At 41.5% G+C, this 19,862-nt stretch overlaps 1 protein-coding gene across 6 annotated transcripts in view; it reads left to right on the top strand.

The window, feature by feature from the left end:
* The window catches only part of RGS6 (regulator of G protein signaling 6), a 289,933-nt gene that overhangs the window by 179,621 nt on the left and 90,450 nt on the right, over positions 1-19,862 (top strand). Inside the window, exon 1 of one of the 6 annotated variants that reach the window (XM_074909647.1) lies at positions 17,840-17,933. The exons of the other annotated variants lie outside the window; for them this stretch is intronic. Coding sequence (XP_074765748.1) covers positions 17,915-17,933 — 19 coding nt within the window. The 5' untranslated portion in view covers positions 17,840-17,914. Of the gene's footprint in view, positions 1-17,839; positions 17,934-19,862 lie in introns of those variants that run through there. 6 annotated transcript variants of the gene reach the window in all.

The following is a 19,862-nucleotide window of genomic DNA, read 5'->3' as shown; positions in this document are numbered from 1 at the left end:
CACAGAAAATTCGCAGATTTGGAGGGGTACAAGATCAGCATCATTCCCTTCAGGTGATTTGAAGGCAGCTCCCTTGTGATGCACTGGGCAGTGCATGAAGCCTCTGAGTTTGAAAAGTATGGGAAAACAATGGCTCAGATGAGGGCCCAGAGTTTTCTCCATTTCTCATTTCTCCTTTCAGATGCATAGACCAAAACCAGAATAAATTTATGTATGATTTCAGGACTTGTGATAGGTGAGTAAATAGCTGGAGCACTTGAAGAGGCAGGAGCCCCTGTGTTTGAGCGGAAGCTGAGGACACTGGATTTGTTCAGTCTGGAGAAAGGAAAGCTGAAAGGAGTAAGAGATTCTAGAGAAGACAGGGTCAGACCTTTTCTCAGGAGTGCATGGTGGAAGTATAACAGTGTGCACAGGTTGCAGGAAAAGAAGTCCCAACTAGATTTAGGAAGAAAGTTGCTTATGGTCGGAGCAGCTGAGCATGGGCCCAGTGGCCTGGAGAGGATGTAGAACCAGCTTTTTGGAGCTGTTCAGAAGCCCCTGAGCCCAGCTGAACTGAGCAGTCTGACCTAACTGTGCATTTGGCCTTGCTTTGGTTGGAGGTTAGACTAGACAACCTCCAGAGAATCCTTCCAACCTGAATTATTCTTATGATCAATGGGTAGTCAAGTTTAGTGCTTGCATAATTCCACTCAATGTCATGAACACAAGAGAGGAGCTTGTATTTTCAAAAACTTTGGACCCCCCTCTCAGGAAGAACTTAATTTATAGACTCTGACATTCTCACACACCTTTTATTTCTACCTGAAAAATAGAACAACACTGAGATGTGATTTACTTGGCAGCCTCACAGTGACTGTGATTAACAAGGGTTTATTTTTTCTTGACACTTCTATTGTAATTGCTTCTCACAGGAGAAATGTAAAATCTTAAAGAAAAAGAAACATTACAGCAGTGCCTTGGTGCTCTAAACAGGCAGCTCTGTTTATAGTACAGCAAAGTGGGTGTTTGATTTGAAGTTTGAATACCAGAGAAAGAACCACTCATCTCTGTTTTGCTTTCATCAGTCTTGATGCCCAAGTTGTGAATGAGGCATTGTGTAACACAAGGAGAAGGAGCCTCAGGGAGTTATCATTAATGGTCCTCTCTCGACAACAGGAATCTGGGAAAAGGATGTAAAAACATTTTTTTTGAATGTACGATGAGTCTGTGTGGGGATGCTGTGCCAAAGGCACGTTTTAATCTGCATTAGATTTGTGTATCCTCTTCCCTGACTTTCAGCTCAAAGTAGGTCAGTCAAAGGAGGACACATCACACTGTTATCTTCTTGGTTAAGTCTTCACTTTTTATGGGCAAGCCACAGAGAATGAAAGTAAGATGAAAGTCTGTGTGGCATCTGTGTGCACATATCTGACATTGTCCAAAGGTAAGTTTAGAGTGTGGAATGAAGAACTGACTGAGGGCGGGTATTGGGAAGTGCTGTGGACCATGCCCAGACTGGGTCATCAACCAAGGCACATGATGGCAGTTGCTGCAATAAATGGAGTTGCACATTTCTTTTTTAGAGAGAAAAACATTTTCTTCAGTAATGATTTTGTTTCTGTAAATGAAATAAAATCAGCAATTATCTATTTTCCCAGTCATCAGACTGTTGTAAGAATATCTCATTATAGTAACCAGGGACAAAACTGGCTTTCTGATCTTTTTGATTTCTGTACAACTGCATCTTAAAACTAACCTCCTGTTTGGTAGGAGGACCAAATGTGTATACTTTCTTCTCCCAGTGATTCAGACTTGGTCCTATACAACGTTGCCAAAAGAAGCCAGTGCTGCAACAGCTGAGCTTTCCAGTGCAAAAAGCCTCCTTCATACTTTGCAATCTGCCCCCCGCCCCCAACCTCATTCCAGATTTCTCCTGGTCCTATATTACTGTCTGATCCTCTGTACCAGCATCCCAAGGGACTCCTTGGATGCTGCTACTGCAGCCCGAGGGAGGCGTGCAGTCTGCAAGCCTTGCACCGTTCTGCCCTTCTCCCAACAGGTTTTGATACAGCTTCATGCTGAGCCATAACCCCCAGACTCCAACCAGGCCTGTCGCCACAGCTCCGTTTTGAGTGATACCTCCTCCTTCCAGCCGCAGTCCCCTGGCTGGCACCTCGCTCACACGTTGCTCCTGACCCTCACCCTGACACTTGCTTGTCTTCTCATTCTGCTCCCAGAGCTGCCTGCGTGGCTGTGAACAGATTGATGGGTGATGTCCCGGCTGTACTGGCTGAGGTTAAGCGCTGCCATGCAAGCTTCGCACATGCAGCCCTGCCAATGCATTTCACTCCTGACCTGCCACGTCTGTCTTATTTAAGTCCCGGACTTCTCTGAGCAGAAAGTGCCAGTGTTACTGAAAAGTGCCAGATGGCCTGTCGTTACTCGAGACTCATGATCTAAACCAAGTTTAAACTGCCGTGTGTCTCTGTCTGAAGGAGCCAGCATGTGTCTTGGCAAATGCCTATAGAGTTGTCCCAGAACACATCAGAATGTCACTTGCTCTAAGAAAATGCATTTGGCTGGAGTATGGAAATCCCACGGTGTTGGGAAAGTGAGACTTCATTATTGATAGCATTACCTGAAGGCATAGTTCAGGACAGACAAGTTCTGCTGGAGGACTTCGTACACCCGTTGCAAAACGAGCTCCCGTGATGCCAGTGTGAGGGTATTCATTGCCCTTCCTCTTCAGAGGAGCTCAAACACATCTCCCATCCAGATGTGGCAGCCAGAGGCACAAGGGAGAAGAGCGAGTTCCTTGTCTCTAGGGTTTGAAAGGACCCTGTTCGGAGGAACTGTACAAAGAAAGAGATTTTGGTGTGGGGAGCAGGACCAGGACTGGCGATGCTGATGAGAGCTAGCACCCATTACCTAGCAGGACCCAGAGAGCAGGGTGTGAGGCCGAGTGCTTTGCCACAACGTTCACTTTCTTAATGCTTTTTTTCAGGGGTAGAACTTGCCTTGGTGCCTTGCAGAAACTACTTTAATTGGGACCAAAAGACTCCATAAGCTGGCTGCAAATGGATTTGACTTCCCCTGGACTGTCTGTCCAGCTGCTTGCATCACCTGCCCACAGGGTTTTAACTGGAGGACTGAGCCTGATACAGATTTCCTGGAATATTTGGGTAGTTTATTCTAGATCTAGACCACTCATGCCTAGATCTGGGACAGCACCAGTCGCTGAACTCGAACAGCTGAAACATGTCAAAACGAGTGTATGGGTCTGAACTTCTAGCCCAGGTAGATCTTTTTTTTTTTTAAAAAAAATTTTGTCTTCCCTCTGCAGTTTTGCTTTGAGAAACAGGAGACTTGAAATGTGCTACTGACTGTTTCAGGCCAAGTTATTAGATTTAAACCAAGTTCAATCAATTAATATGAATGGCCCTGTTTAGTTAAAACAAGCAAAACAAGACAATTAAAGCTTTGCTAAAACTTAAATCAGTATCCAGACTAAGTTTGGGTGTTTACTGATTTGTAAATGGTACAAAGAAATATGCTCATAGGTCAAAATTGACATATACTTATATATACACATATGTAGTACTGTATACTTTCTGATGGTTTTCCTCATTTATGTACAGCAGATGCCACACAGTACATTTGACAGTTGTGCGATTGTGTGGTGGAAACTAGCTTGCTAACACAGGTTGAGCATACAAATCCATTTATTTCTCATCAAAAATCAATTGCTCTGAGCAAGCTGCATTTAAACTAATTCAAGTCAAGACTGGGCTTCTTCATCACAACTTAGATTTTCTTCTTTTATGCATCAATTCTTAAAATTACACCCAGTGGAAATGTAATCCATCCATCCCTCAATAAGAAGGTTGTTAGACCTTTTAATCTAGTATTTCAAAGCTGCTGTGAATCGCGTAGCATTAGACAAGTCAGCTATTACAAGAGTAGCGCATGCCTTGCATATTTTTTTCCTGTAGCTTTCTCTTAAGCTCTCTATTCCCTTGCCAGAGACAAATTAACCCAGTTAAGAAGCCAAAGAGTTATGCTGTCTTCATCCACGGCTCCGTACCTTTTTCTCTTAACTGCATCCAGCTTCCTACCTTTCACAGGGTGAGAAGCATGGAGGAGGGAAAGACAAAACTCAGTGCTCTGAAGGGTAGCAATTCTTTGCCTGTTTTCAAGATGCAAGTGAAGCAAAAGTTTAAAGGATTTGATTTCCAGAGGACAAGAGGGATAGTAAGATCAATTGAATTAGGATATGGTTGTCAAAGAAATAAGAGAAAGCACTCAGAATTAGTATTTTAAACAGTGAATGTTCAATATATATCTCTATGCAAATACATCCGCTTAAATACACATAAGGAGCATGCAGTTTTTCTTAAGAATTAAGCCTAAGAGTGCTAAGTGTTTTATGCTAGAAATAAAACAAGGATGGGCTTCTGCATTTGTAGGTGCTATGCAGAATGAGGGCTGCTAGCATTTGTGTGTCACTGCCCTCTGCTGCAGCCAAGCTATAGTTCAGTTCACGCAGCTTCATCTCCATCGCAAGCCACGCTCGGTTTGTACTGTGCTCTCCCAGCTCAGGTGTGGTTTGTGTGGGGTGTTTTGTGTGCGTCTCGTTCCACAGCAGCGATCCTCCCTAGCTGTGTGGCATGACCCAGCCCAAATACTGCGGTATGTGTGACTCCACAGCTACTCTGAGCCTTGAGGGGAAGGATAGATTTCAGAGCTGGCTGTTGATGCCACTTCCATGTGTCTCGTTCGTAGTTCTCTGTTCACATCTGCACCACTCATCTCTGCATGAGTGTGCTTGTACATCACATGAAGCTTAGGCATCCCTTAATAATGTGTGGACACATTATGTGATAAATCCTAAATGACTAAATGAAATTAAGCATCACTTTTAAAATTACCAAAATTAGACGTTTTACTTAATCATGCACTGTCATATGACAGCACTCATACCTGAAGTAGAAAACGCTAGAGGAAAAGCACATCACAGCAGTGGGCACACTAAAATTTGGCTTAGGCCACTGACAGTGCTTACGAAACACATCCTGAGGCTTTCAGTCAACAAAAGGGCCTCTCAAGTGCTATCTAAAAGCCTTCAATATTATGAGGCATTTAACTTCCTTACATTAGAATTGTGAAGGTCCATCCTGATCCTCCTTGTCCTTGCTGGATTTGAACTTGTGCATCTGTCAAGGGAAGATCAGAATCTTAAATAATTGGAAGCTTAAATTATCATCGTGGTAGTATGGATATTCCTATGTGCAATAAAAATAAAATGAAAAATCTCCAAAATCAGCAAATGGTCCAGCTTTATCTTTCTGCAGTGACTTGTCTGCGCTTCCTAGTCACCAGAGATGTTTTCAAAAGGGAAGATGAAACAAAGAAGACCTTTCATCCGCCTGGGCAGAAGTTAGAACAACACAAAATTATAATTTCTCTTGCTGAAGAATATGAGCATAAAAATTACTGTGCTGGAAGGCATCAAATGAAAGCTATGAGCCTTGAACAAAACATGTCTATTAAAAATGGTTTAATTTTTTTTTTTTTTTTTCAAGAATTGCTTTTAGGCCTTTTCAGTCTTTCAGTAGAGACTAAAAGCTGGAATAGAGACAGATTTGATGATAAATTACCTGCTGAACTCCAGTGTTTAGATGAATTGCTAATTCAGCCACAATAACAAAAACCATTACATATTAAGAGCATTCTTGTTGCTGACTGCAGTTTTATTCTGAAACACAGTATTTAGCTGATGGAATATTGTGGCTAATGAATAAAGCATTAAAAAGTAAAGTCAACAATATTTCAATGCCTGTAGAAATTCATAGGAATGAATGATTAATGCTTTTCTGCATTCATCTTGCTATCTTTAAAAGCGCCACATTATTACCAAAGTTTGTTGATCTGAATGACACAGCAAAAGAGCAGAGATTAATTATAAGTACTGCGTGGCTTTGATTTTTGTGTGTGCATGTTGAGCAGACTGCACTCGAGCTGCAATACTTCACCTCTCCTGTCTCCACTTCATAGCAACCTGGGAGTTGGGTGGTGAAGGCTCTACCAACAGAGTTTTGTTTTTTCACACCTCTTGCTTTGTTTCTGCCCTGCCTCCAGCATTCCTGTGGGCTGCTAAGCATCAAATACACAGCAGAGCAACTTTGCTCCCGCTGTGCCTGAGAAGCCACATACCCACTGAGGCGTGTGTGCAGTTCTGAGCCTTAGACAAACTGGTTTTACCTTGAGGTGCTGCAAAAGCAGCAATATATGTGCCCAATGGTAATCAATAACAATGTGAAAGAACAAATCTTTGAGTGTAATTTGACAACCCTTTCTTTGGATCTGTTGCTTTAATTTGATGATATTCCAGCCATTAGAAAAATAGATCCCTCTCATTATTTGGTGAATACATCTGCCTCGTTATTCTGTGCATATATTCTGTTCATTCTTATCTGTCGTTCTTTGGCTGCTTTAGTTAAAGTAATTTATTTTCACGGTATTACTTATTGAGCAGATTCTTACTTGCATTTTAATTAAAGGGCTTATATTGCAAAACACAACATTTTATCCTGGAGTTTAAATTTCCTGACTTTAATCAATGTGTTCCTCTAATGAAATGCAGAAGTTAATCTTAGTAACTGTAAATCCAGTCTCATTAATCGTTTTCTATTCTTTTACACATACCTTGGGTCTGATAGGTGAATGGTGGGTTCTATGCATGACATATTCCAGTTACAAAACTGAAGTTACCATTAATGTAACTCTTGGGGGCGGGGTGAAAAGGAAGGCTTGGTTTTGTTTTTTCACTTTAAATAGTAGAAAGAATTACAGGGTGCCACAGCTTTTTTTACAAGCCATAAATAGTGTACCAGTCAGAAATCACTGTTGCTAAAAGCCACACTGGGGACAGTTAGCGTACGTCTCTAGGAGATGCTGTAGCTGAAGGGGGTTGACATAGTGCTAGGGGAGACATGCTGTGTTACCTGAACAGTTGATGAATAACTTGGTTTATTCTGTCTGTTGCATTAGGAATACTCAGCTCTTTGGTCTGTTATGTATTTGCACTACATAGCGCCCGAGAGTGCCATAGATACGGCTTCCATCAGAAATGGCAAACAGGAAAATGAAAAAGCTCTCAGGCTTTCCTTACATATCCATCATTATAAATAATACACATTTGCATGTTTTCTTTAACTTTTTTTTTTCTGTGGGGATAAATCTCTCAAAATTGCATGCTGGTTTCCCATGGATTTGTTTTGAGTATGGTGTGAATTGATGAGCTTGGATATTTTTGATGTATGATTCACTACCACATGCAGAGAAGAAAATTATATTTTGGTCCTGCAGAGAAATAAAACTAAGCAATTAGGTCTTCATTCAGTTAATTCTATTTGATGGCTGCATGCTTTGCAAGAAGAGAGTCTCAGGATTCTGCTCCATTACAAGGTCACTTGCACAATAAGAATTTTCTCAGTGCAGATACTTCCACAGTATGGTCAGGATTGCAGATTAACTCTTACCCAGAAATGAGTTATAAAACATGCAAGAAACTTGGAGAAGTTGATTAATGTAAAAAGCTAATTATATTCACATTTAAAAAAAAAGAACATAACATAGACTGACAAGAACAGTAATGTATGTCTGTAGCAATGGAAGGTTTTACATCTAACTATTGTGGGGTTTTGTGTTGTATTGCATAGAAAGTCTTATCCTGTGATTTTTTTACCTATTTTTATTGTGGATAGGACTAGGATCGCATCTTTTTTTTTTTTCCTCATGGTCTTTAGGTTTGGTTTTTCTGGAAACTTGGTTGTTTAGTGATTGATGCCAAAATCATGGTCAAATTCACTTGAGTGAACAATTTATTTTTTGATATTTTACCTTTGCCCTAAATATTGCTTAAATTTCAGTCCTATTTCCTGAATTTTTGACTGAAAACCACACGTTTTAGCAAATGAGATATTTGCCAAATGTCCAGTGTTATTTTGTTGAATGGTGTCTAATTTTTTTCTCCTACTGGAGACACAATAACAGGTGAGCTTTCTATGGGAACAGTAGTAGTCATAGAAGAGAAATAAAGGTTACTGTATTCAGATAAAATTTCAATCACAAGGCTATTCAGGGCTGTGGTTGCTGAAACTAATGAATTGGACGGTGGTGTGTTCATCAGTTTATTTCTTTTGTCAAGTAGAAAACATAAGAGTCAGAAGACTAGATATTTTAAAACAGAATTCATAGTTTTGCATTGTAGCATCATTTATTCATTATTTACGTCATTGCTACATGGATATTGCATTACAGATTTGGTTTTTTAAGTAGAATTTTAGAGCTCCAAAGAGTGTCGGGTCCTTGACACAGTGAGTGGCTTTCTTAGAGAGCTGTAAGATGTACTTGGAGATGACACATGCCTAGAAATTGAAAAGACACAACTTGAAACTGTTAGAAAAACCCAACCAAAAACCCAGCAAAAAGCCTTTCAAAATGAGCTTGTCAGTGCCCCTTTGTTTACTGCTTTCAGAAACTTGCTTTGTCACAGTTTTGGTGTGCCTGGGCACCATGGTGTGCCTGGGCACCATGTTGTGCCCTGTGGGAGCTGACAGTGATCAGCTTAGACACTGCAGCTGTGTGTCCCCAGCAATAAATAGCACAGGTGTAAAGGCTCACAAATCTTGTTGTGAGTCCTTGAACTGTAAGGGTAGTGCATGTTCCTGGGAGGAGAGGGCTGACCGTGGGTGGGCAGAGGAGGATGGAGACCGTTGCCCAACATGCTGACCCATGCAGCAAGAGGTTGTGGTGGTCCTTTGGTGCAGTCTGCCTACATACAGCTTTCCCACCTCAAATCCTCTTTGCAACTGTACATCTTACAGGAAGGTATCCAATTTTAAAAATACCCGGCATAAAAAAATCTACTGTAACCTTTAAAAAAGTTACTGTCACCCTTAATGTAGTAATATGCCCCAAAGTTATTCCTTGTTTCTGGTCTGACTTTGTCAGAATCACCTTCTGGTATTGAAGCTGGTGTTGTGGCTGATAATTAAGACAGCTGTTCTCCCCAAAAAGCTACTTAGTCACTGCAGTGAAACAGTTGCTTCATTTTGTGAAGGTTTTAATAAATTGTGTCCCTGAAAGCATATCTGACTACAAAGTGCTTTTCCCAGGCCTTTAATTCCTCTTGTGCTTCTCCCCTGGACCCTTTCCCAAGTTTTAACAACCATTTTGAACAGTGAGCACCGGAACTATCTGAAGTTTTCCATTAACGGAAAGTTAAGCTAGTGCCAAGTACAGAGGTAAGGTAACCTCCCTGATCCTGCTCCACAACCACCTTCCCCCTCAGAGGTGGAGCACCACACCTGACAGCTCATGTTACCCATTTGCCTACTGGGTGCAAATCCCCAACGCCCATCAAGAAGGGGTCTGGTAGTCACTCTGTTACCTTTTTTTTTTCTTATCCATGATACATAAGCAAATTAATGAGTTTCTGCTTTTTTCGTAGTATGTCTGCATATCTCAGCACTGTCTCCGTCAATGACTTACTGCTCATTTGTTCCCTATTCAGCTTTTTGCTCCTGTTGTCAGCAAGGGTCCTTGAGCATCAAGTTAAGAAACGTACTTAGTCTACACACCTAATTTCATCTCTTGACTACAATAAGAGAGCACAACACGTTACAAGCTTTCTTTGAAGACTGTTCTTCCCCACTAACTTGTATGGGCTGTCCCATGGGGCCACTCTCATTCAGATAACTGAAGATCTCTGTAGATTCCCCTGATTTTTGTACAGGACAGCTGAGCAGACATCCGTGAGTGTATTCCTCTGTATTTGGATACTTTTATTTAAAAACACAAAGGAATATATTTCTCTGCCCTGGTGGAAAATAGCATAGGGAAAAATTAAAATAAATGTAGACAGAGCTTTCTTCTTGCAGAGTGCTGCATTTTAAGAAAATAATATTTTGCCTGATTATAGTTAGCTTTCATAGAGCCATTCTTAATTAATGTGTTATGTTATCTTATATTGTTAATCCTTTTGGTGGCTTGGGACTTGGCTGCAGATGCTTGTTCTGTGTGTGAACATAAACAAACCATGGTGTTCAGGTTTTGCAGATTTGTCCACATTCCCCGGTTTTCTTTCCTCAGGTACTTTCTGGGAATGCAGGGGCTCATTAGGCTGAGGTACTCGAGGCAGAAGGGTTACCCATCTCCTCAGTCCCCATGGCCGGGTGCTGGCTCAGAGGGGGTCAGCTGGGGACAGACACAAAGCCTTGAGCTCCCACCTCTGGGAGCTGGGAGAAGCTCTCTGGCAGCCTTGGACACCCCCCTCAAAGCTCACAGATGAGGCTCTTTGCATCATTATTCTGTAATGCTGCTCTCCCCTCCCCTTTCCTGGCAAATTTGTAAGGGTTGTGACATTAAAGCTAGTGAAAAGTGAGGAGACAGAACAGTCTAATGCAATCAGGGCAATAAAGCTCAAGAACATACCTCTCTACTGTATTCAGTCAGCCTGTTTCTTGAGCCCTGTGCACGTTAGATTTGAGCATATCTTCTAATTAGGTATCTGGGTCATGTTTGACATACTCATGGTTCAGCATTGACGTTTCTGTGCTCCTACTTAGCTCTAAATTTGCCAGCTGTTTTCCTTAAATAATTCCACCTTCCATTAAGGATTGTGCATTTTACGTAATTACGCCCATGGTAGCGTGAGGGCAGTCATAGGGACACAGAGGTAGAAACAGCTCACTGTTTTCCATCAGCCTTAGCATTCTTTAATTGAATCATTAAAATTTGGATACCCACCTCTGCTGTGACAAGTTTCTTGAGCTCTGCCAAGCTCTCATTCATAATGTCTAGACTATCAATTTAGGCACAGCTCTGGAAACAGCTGTCCTCTGTGACACCAGTTCTTCTAGCACTTGCCTGTCAACTGTTTAATCCAGAAATTTCAAGATTAAATTCCCTTTTATTACCTCTTTTCAGCAGGCAAAGGATTTGTTACCAATTTGGACAGATTCAGGGATGTGTTGTGTGAATTTTCTTTGAAATATTCTCAGGCCATGAAGCATTTTCTGAAACAGAGATTCACATTATGTGAATTAAAATAGTACCAACACTATAGGAGCAGATTGTGAGAGCGCTGGAAAAGTCACGCTGGGGTGTAGAGTACCAGACTAAGAAAAAAAGCTTTTCATGTGTGGTGTCAGGCTGGAGATTTGTCGGTCTGTGACTACTGTTTTTCAAGTAGTGTTCACTCTGTAGGGCCCATGCTGTCAAACAAAAAGATCTTAAAAAAAGACATCTGGTTTTGTCACCACCCACTCCTCTTTCCTGGGATGCCTGGACTAGTTTGTTCATGGAAGAGGGGTTGCCTATTTTAGGGGTAGTTTTTTAGAGGTTTGCATCTGTGTACTGCAGTAGGAGCCTTAATAGCAGCTTTTTTTAAAAAAAAGCTTCTTTTTTAAAATGAAGAAATGCTGCTCCTCCTCCTAGTTCACCCTTTAGTCCCCATCTGCTCTTTTTTCATTTGTGTGTGTGGTGCCTCCTCCAAATGGCAGGTTGCATGCAGCCTCATCCAGCATGGTTTGTTCAAGCCCACAATCATTTAATTCTGCACTTGGTACCATTATCCCCCCACCACCTTCTGGTGTCCTCTTTCTTCTCCCAGCTTCACACTTTCTTCTCTGCCACTTCTTGTGCTTGGAGCAGCCTCTGCCAACCTGTATACCAGGGACATTTACAATTATCAAAGTGGTGCTTTCAGAAAGCCTTTGCGTGTTTCGAGTGCCTCTCATTTTTAAAGGATAAAAACCCGTATTAGCCACTGTAACTCACCAATGAAGAAGAGAGGACCTAGGTACAAGACCATTCCTTTCCTTGCTATGAGAATGATGCAGACACGGCAAGCAGGATCCTGGGCAGAGTCAGATTAAAATAGTCCACATTTCTCGGGGATTAGAGCAGATGTGCTCTAATGTTTGGCAAGACAGCACATAGAAAAGGGACCGGGGGGGGGGGGGAAAGGAAAGGCTGAAAAGCCACCACATCTTGATTGTTATGGTCACCTGCAATTACAGATTTTCACTTCAGGCTACCTCTGGGTAACAGTGATCATTAATACAGAGCTGGAGGTTTGCCCTGTAGAAGAGGAGGGGTGTCATTCGCAGCTGGTACTAAGAGAGATGGATTAATATGCTGCTACAATGAGAGGTAAAACCCGCAGCTGGTTTGCGTCATGTCTGCATGGGTCTGCTGAGCCACCTTGCTGGCTTTTACTAAATTAAAGGAAGGTAGCATCTGCTCAGCTGTGTCACTTGGCAGTGCCTGCTCAGCCTGACTGAATCTCTGAGCCTGTTTCTGCCTCTCTTTGCTAAGGGAGGGAGTCACTCACAGAGTACATCCTGTCTTGTCCCATTGCATAGCAAACTTTATTTCTGGAGAAGTATTGTTGAATTCTGCTGTCCTACCTCTGGTGAAAACCTGTATAGACTTGCACATTAACATGAATGGCAGTTGTGGTTTTTTGTCACATAAGTTTATCTTTTTTTATTATTGAGCTTTATAGGTTAAGCTTTTGGTGTTGAAGATGGTAATTTCATGCTATGTTGTGGGGGTGATATGATAATATACAACCTACTCTCTGCAAATAATCAAAGCTGCCAGGTAGGGCTGTAGTAGTGATGATAATGTGCAATACCGTATTTTGGGTGACAACTTGCTGCAGGGGCTTTGGGGTCTAGAGGGGCTGCACTGTATCTCTTTAGGGAATTCACTGCAAGTGCTTTGTTCTGAGGTGGGTTTCTGCAGGACAGTCATGACGGAGACCTTGCAGGATCTCTGCTGGTGTTGGGATAATAGTTTTCTAAAAGGGTAGCTTCCAGTGAAGCCAGGCTGCTGTGGACACCCATGCAAGCAGCTGCCCTTGGAACCATTATGGTGCAGATGATACCTTTGCAAGCTCCCTGTAGGTGCTGTGGGGGACTGAAGATAAAGCATGTCCTTTTCAGTCATGTCCCTTCCCTCCTGCTTCTGCCTTTTTTCTCATAACCTGCAGCTGCTGGAGGGACTGACCACACCTAATGACATGAGCACACAGAAGATTTCTCTGAGGTGAGCGTCTTAACTAACATGGAGCAAGTTAGCAGTTATGAACTGCAAAAGGTAGGCTCTGAGGGACGTAGTAAGAATTCCCACTCCAAGTCAAACCAGTGCTCACCAATATACTGTCTGGCTATCGATCCTGTAGTGAATATCTAGGGTAGTATATAAGAAAAAAAGCAATACTGTGGTGGTATATTCCTCAGGCTCCAGCTGTCTGCTGAGAGGGACTTGGTGGAGGACACAGATGTTTTGCCGTTCTGTTTGGATTTGATGGTGTTTTCATTTTTCAGAAATGCAGAACAAAATTTTTACCTCATTGTAAAGATTCATAAAGCTTGCTAGAAAATAGTTTGGAATATGGTGAAATGATTGTGAGGGTGGTGAGACACTGGCACAGGTTGCCCAGAGCAGCTGTGGCTGCCCCCTCCCTGGCAGTGCTCAAGGCCAGGTTGGACGGGGTTTTGGGCAACCTGGGCTAGTGGAAGGTGTCCCTGTCCCTGCCAGGGAGTGGGAACTGGATGATCTTTAAGGTCCCTTCCAACCCAAACTATTCTGAGATTCTGTGATTATATTTTTTTTCAGCATTTTACATTGGCATATGTAAAATCCTGTAAATGTACACATAATGTACTTTTTACCTTGTGTGTGTGACAGACACAAAAGTGTATTCTTGTAGGGCTGGATTTTAGTATTTGACTGAAAGAACATTTAGGTTAACATGTCTGTATTTAAAGCAGTCCTTTGCTTCTAACCTGACTAATATAACAGGTGATAGTCGGGCTAGGTGATTGTTGTCATTCCCTTCCAGCTGAAATACTCTATTCCAGACAAGTAAAGGTCTCAGTTACCTAATCGAAGATGAAGAGGCTGGCTGAGGCCATGCTGCTGCAGCTGAAGGTACTGCTAGTGCCAGGGAGAATCCACTGCTCTGGGTGCACTCATCCTGCAGTGGTTACCTCCAGCAGCCAGGACATCTCACCCCTAGTGTGTAGGTATGCTTGAAGGTTTTATCTTTTCCTACTGTAGTTCAAGGAAGTGATTCTCCTGTCTTTATCCCAACACATCCCACCTGGACATGCTCAACTTGTACTAACCTTGTTTGCCACTTGCCATAACCTGTTTTCTCTTCTTGTCTATGGACTGTGCTTAAGTCACACAGACAGCTTTAGCCTTTTATGCTTGTTTGGGATCATGCTGAATGGTGAAATTTTGATGCAAAACTTGTTTGGTTTGTTTGGTTTATTTTAGATTTATAGATATACCTGGAATGTACAAAAACCCCAAACATCCACCAAAGTCTAAAGTGTGTGGCTTACAATTAATCAAGTAGGTGAGCTACAGAGTGCTTTGTCCATTTAACGTTGCATTAGTTAGTACTTTCATACCAGATGTTATCCATTTACCCTTAAGGGACAATTTTGATATGCATCATTGGTCATTTTAGAAGAAATCTTTGCGGTACTGGAAGACTGATGTGAATTACATAGCTCTTAATTTTATTATGTATGATCTAAAATGTTTACACTGTGGGGTTTTTTTTAAATTGGTACTCACACATGAAAGTGTAACGAGAGAAAAACATATGCTCATGTTTTCTCAGAAATCTTAATCAGTTTTACAGAATGCTGACTGCTTAATTGTAAAGCAAAAATAATTAACCTGACGAATTATAGAAGTTAGTCTGGGACTTATGCCTAGCTTAAGAAAGAGCTGAATGCTTGAAACAGAAAGTAGGCTCCTCCAATATTTACGTGGCTAGGTAAAACACTTGAGGTGCCTTTGAAAAAGTAAATCTGATGTTAAAAAATGGTTCTAATTATTATGCCAATACATCTTTGTTGAAAGCTGATAGGATGTAGGCTCCAGAGGGCCTCTCACATTTGAAAATTCAACAGTCCAAGTCACTTTGGCATTTTTTGAAACTTGTGTCCAGCATCTTTTAAAAATACAGAAAGATTGTCTGTAGGACACCTTTTGTTGTGTTGGTATTTTGTCTGGGGTTGACATCCTTGATAGTCAAAAGATGTAACAAATCTATCTGGGGGAAGTTTTCAAAAGCATGAATGGTTATTAGGCTGCCATGGTCCAGTAATAATCCGAGGGAAATGTCCATGTCTTTGTGTTTTCAGGGAGGCAAAGGGATGCAAGCAACTAGAAAGAAAATGAGAAGTAGGCAAGGAGGTGCATTGTTTTGCTCTCAGAATTACTACTTTAGAATACCAAATTACAGACAGCATACAAATACCCAACAATTTAGTTTCATAAAAGGGAGCATTCTAAACCAGCATAATCCATATAATTACTCAAAAGAGGTTTAAGACAAAAATGTGCATTTAATAACCAGATGATAAAATTGAAAGATATCTTCATGGAAGAAAATCTAGTTGGATCTAAGCCAACTGGGGACCTACTTATCTCCATTTCTGATAGCCACTGATTATCCTTTCTGCAGAAAGTAAAAGCCTGTATTTGTTGTTGCTATAGGTCAACTTCTCTTACATTATTTTAATACTAACAAAGCAATTAAGCCAGATCAACAGTGTGGCTGTTTTATTAGCATATGCTTGAGCAGGGGATGTTGTGGGTTCCTCCTGTCAGGGAGGAATTCATTGGTGGTCAAACTGGTCTGTATATGTGGGTAGTCACATTCTTCCCTAATACCAGAACTTAACGCAACCAGCTATTGCCCAGCCAGGACAGCTTCATGTGGTGATAGGTCAAAGCGTTCACTGGGCTAACCAGGCAGCTCTGGTGCTATGGAGTGGGTAGACAGGATCATGCCAAAAGACTGGAGGCAACCAACTTCCTGACCCCAGTTTGTAAGCCTCAGAAGTGTGAGAGTTGGAAGAACGATTAGCAGGTGGAGGTGCCCATGGCCTCCCATGCTACCCACCTCCCTGTGCTGGCTTTGATGGCAATCCAGCGGTGCAGGCACTCTTTCTCCTGCAGTCAAGGATTTGGGTGACCTAGAAGGTCCTGTGCAAGGGAACCTCTCTTGAACCCTTCATGAGTGCTCGAAGGGTATAAGCTGACCATCCCTGCAATTAATGCTTCAGATGGGTATTACCAACAACTGTCTAGCTCCTGAGCAGCTGCAAATGTTTGAAAACTGCTTTTTTGTTGCCCATGGTAAGCCTGGTGTATGCTTTTCTGCTTTGCTGTCACTGCTCTGTTTCCTGGACTTGATTGCATATCCTGAATCAGCCAGTTTTCTGCAAACTTAAATCTGAAATAGTGGTGAAATAAACACATCCTTACCATTTTGTGTTTGTTTCAAACAAGGGATAAACCTGCTCTCCCTTGGTTTACCTGTCTGGACTGGGGGCCACAGTTCTGTTTCCCATGGGCTGGAGGAAGAGCAGGAGAACAGTTTAATCACATTTTAAAAAATATCTTGTGCTGTTTAAATTGTTTGTGGGTTTTTTATCTTTTTATGGTCTACTCATGAAGCCACAAGTCTGTTGGCCTTTTCTGTATTTTTCTGGAGGCTTCTGTGGTACTGGTTTTGACTGATGAATCCAAGTGCTTGTTGTTTACTGAGAACTGGTATCTTTAGGGGAGCCTCAGAAGACCAACTGTTACTGTTAAGCCAGGTATTTGCAAGGTCCGGGTCTAAATTTGACGTGCGTCAAAACTCACAGTATCAAAAGCATCTCTGGCAGAAACATAGTCATTTGTCTAGACCAGTGTTCTGGAGTTTTATAGATATAATTTGAAGAAAGTTTTTTATTTTTAACGGGTTGTAGAAGGAAAGTTGGAGATGCTGGTGGTGGCTTGCAATGTTAGATGCTGGAATGGTATGTTGAAGGAAGATGAGATGTCATTGCTGTGAGAGATACTTCTTTAAGAAGTGGGGCAATAATTTGTCATGCTGCACTGCACTTTATTGAAAGGCTATCATCTCCACATCTGTGACATGCTTCTCGGTGTGTTTTCAAATTTAAATGCAAAAAAAGACCCTCAGGACTTTCAGAAACAAATATCAAATCTTGCTTTAGTTTCTTCTCTCACCAGACCAGCTCCTGGCAGCAAATTGCTGGTTTAGCCATAATGTGGCAGCCTTTGCTTGAAGTTTGCAGCATGGGTAGTCACAGTCGTGGAGTGAAGCTGTGTGAGGTCATTGTCTGAGACCGTTTAAACAAGAATGGGATCAAATAAAGGATATGGTCCTTGGTTGAATGAGCTTGGTAGCTTTGGGCCCTACAAAAGGGACCAGCCCAGTACTAGATAGTACCTAACAAATGCTGAGTAATATTTTGTAACAATAAAGTTACTTGACTGAGATCTTGGTTTCAAGTTTTCATGGCCTTGTCATAGACTGATCGTGTTTGCACAAGTCTATGTCAAGTGTATGCACAAGTCTCTGAGTAAGCTGGCGAGAGAATGTAAATATTGCCCTTTCAATTTCTTCTCTTAAGTTGGAGACATTATTCTGAGTTACCTGCTTTGGGACCAGCTTTAGTTTGCTCTGGGCACAATGCTAGCAAAATCTGCAAAGCATTGACAGGTTTCAGTCTGTCAAGTAAAACCAGAAATGAGCATTTACAGAGGAGGGACTCTGCGCAGGCTACTCCATTGGCAGGAATCAGTATTATTGTTCAACACACTATAAAGCTGTATGGTGTTTTATGTTTTCAAAGTGCTAGGTAAACACAATTCATTAATCTTTACAACCCCACTGACAGATACCTGAATATTGTCATTACACATTTTCAGTGATATAATTGACCTGCAGGAACATTACATGGTCGTTCCAAAGCTGTACAGCAACATGTACAGCAGAACTGAAGTTGGACATCCCTGCTGCCAAGCTCCCATGTACTAGATGAAGAAGTCCAGATACAGTGAGTAGTGAAAACAGACTTTTTCATCTTTTTTATTTCTGACTGTCTTTCAGGCATATGCAGAGACTCTTTGTAGACTTCAGTGAAAAGTATGTTAACATATTTCAGAGTAGCATTTGGACCATTTAGGTTTTGCAAGCATAATTTATTTTTGCATACCATTGTTTTCAACATCTGTGTACTTATTCCTTGGGACTGGTTTTTACAGGCTTATCCTCTTGCTTTTTGTACATTTTCTCCACTCACTTTGATTCTTTTATCCTCGTAACTGCAAGGGAGGAACATACCTGAGCTGGTGAAGGAGAGTGTACAGCTTGGCCCATCTGCACTTGCTTCTGTATATGCAGCATAAGCTAGTGCTAATCAGAGTGTGAACAGGCTGAAAAGTTTTATTTCAGAATAAATCACTGTGGACAGAATCTGCTGAGCTTATGAGATACCACAGTTGTAAATAGTGACCAGCCATGCTTTCAACTGGTTTCAGCAGAGTCGTGACAGTGCCATTAGCAGTGCAGTTGGTACAAACCCCAAAATGCTGGCTGCAGCAAGGGAGGAGAAGGCACAGTCAGTGCTGGCATGATTGCAGTTGGCTGAAGAAACTCTGTTTGTGGTTTTTGACCAAGGAATATGAGGTATGGCCACAGGGTTATTCTACATACATCACTGGAGGGCAGAGGAGGAAAGAAAGAATTAAAGAAGTTGGCCCTTTCTAGACTATTCTATCTCAGAATTGCTTTTCTCAAAACTTCCTCTCAGAATTGCTGGTGTGTTCACTGATCTATGGCTTGCAATTTAACTCCTTATGGAAAAACTTGTACATCACAAAAAATGGCAATTGTTGTTGGCACTCTCCTTGATAATGCTAGGTGGCCAGGAGAAGGAATAAGTAACCCTCACAGTCTGCAAGGTCCCTCTAGGGAGTTTTGTCATAGGGGTAATCTGGGAGAAGTTTTACACAGTTCCTGCCTGTATTTTGCTTTTAGCTGAAGCATAGGTACTCTGTCTCCTTCACCCTTTTTGTAAGTAAATACTGATAATAAAACGTGCAGCTGATAGGGAAGAGACTAAGGGAAGAATCGTCAATGCCAGCTGAGTTTTACAAGTAGCACAAGAGCTTGCATAATTTCTTGATTGTACTTCATTTTGGAATCTCCTGTGGTTGAGATAGCTAGCCTGGCAGTCCTGAGAGGACAGATCCAGAAAAGGCTTCCCAGTAGCCCACCAAAGACGGTTCTTTTCCAGTGTAACTCTTGGTTTGGAACTTGGTAATTGCACATTTTCATAGAAAATACAAGGCCACTTGGGATGCCTTTGTTATGTCAGAGTTGATTACGTTTGTGATTTTTTTATATGGCCTTTGGAAGGGTATTTTGAATTGAGATCTGTGTAGTATTTATAACATTAATACATGTATTGAGTATCGTTATACTTAATCAGTTGTCATGATTAACTGTCACTGAGTTACCTTGCTTTTGTACAGTGGGATTTCTGGTCCTGCTTCTTCCAAACATCACCTTCATGCTTGTTCTTGCAGCAGGGATCATACAGTGAGCAGTCCAGCAAATTACTCTCTAACATGTGCTCCTGAGGAGGGATTGTATGGGTATATGGAGACAAAGTCATGGATTCCTCTATTTTTATCTCATTTTTAGTGCCTGTCTCTCTATGTGACAGAACATTTTGTTAGACAGAAGTTACTTTTGTCTCATTTTTCCCCTGGGTTTAACATGATCTCTTTGGGAACTGACTTTCTTTACTTGTTTCTGTTATACTGTTCTTTAGATAAATTTACTGTAGTACTTTCAAAACTTTCTTTTTTCTTCAAAACTTTCATTCCTCTCAATACATTCTGTGTCTTTGTAGCTTACATTTCCCTTCTTGTGATTCAGTTTAATCCATAAGGTCGTAGCTTTAACTCACTCAGTTTTG

Source organism: Athene noctua, chromosome 6, assembly GCF_965140245.1.
Source record: "Athene noctua chromosome 6, bAthNoc1.hap1.1, whole genome shotgun sequence".
NCBI classification, from domain to species: Eukaryota; Metazoa; Chordata; class Aves; order Strigiformes; family Strigidae; genus Athene; species Athene noctua.
The sequence above is the reverse complement of the archived record's forward strand: the minus strand, read 5'-3'. Positions and strand labels throughout refer to the sequence as shown.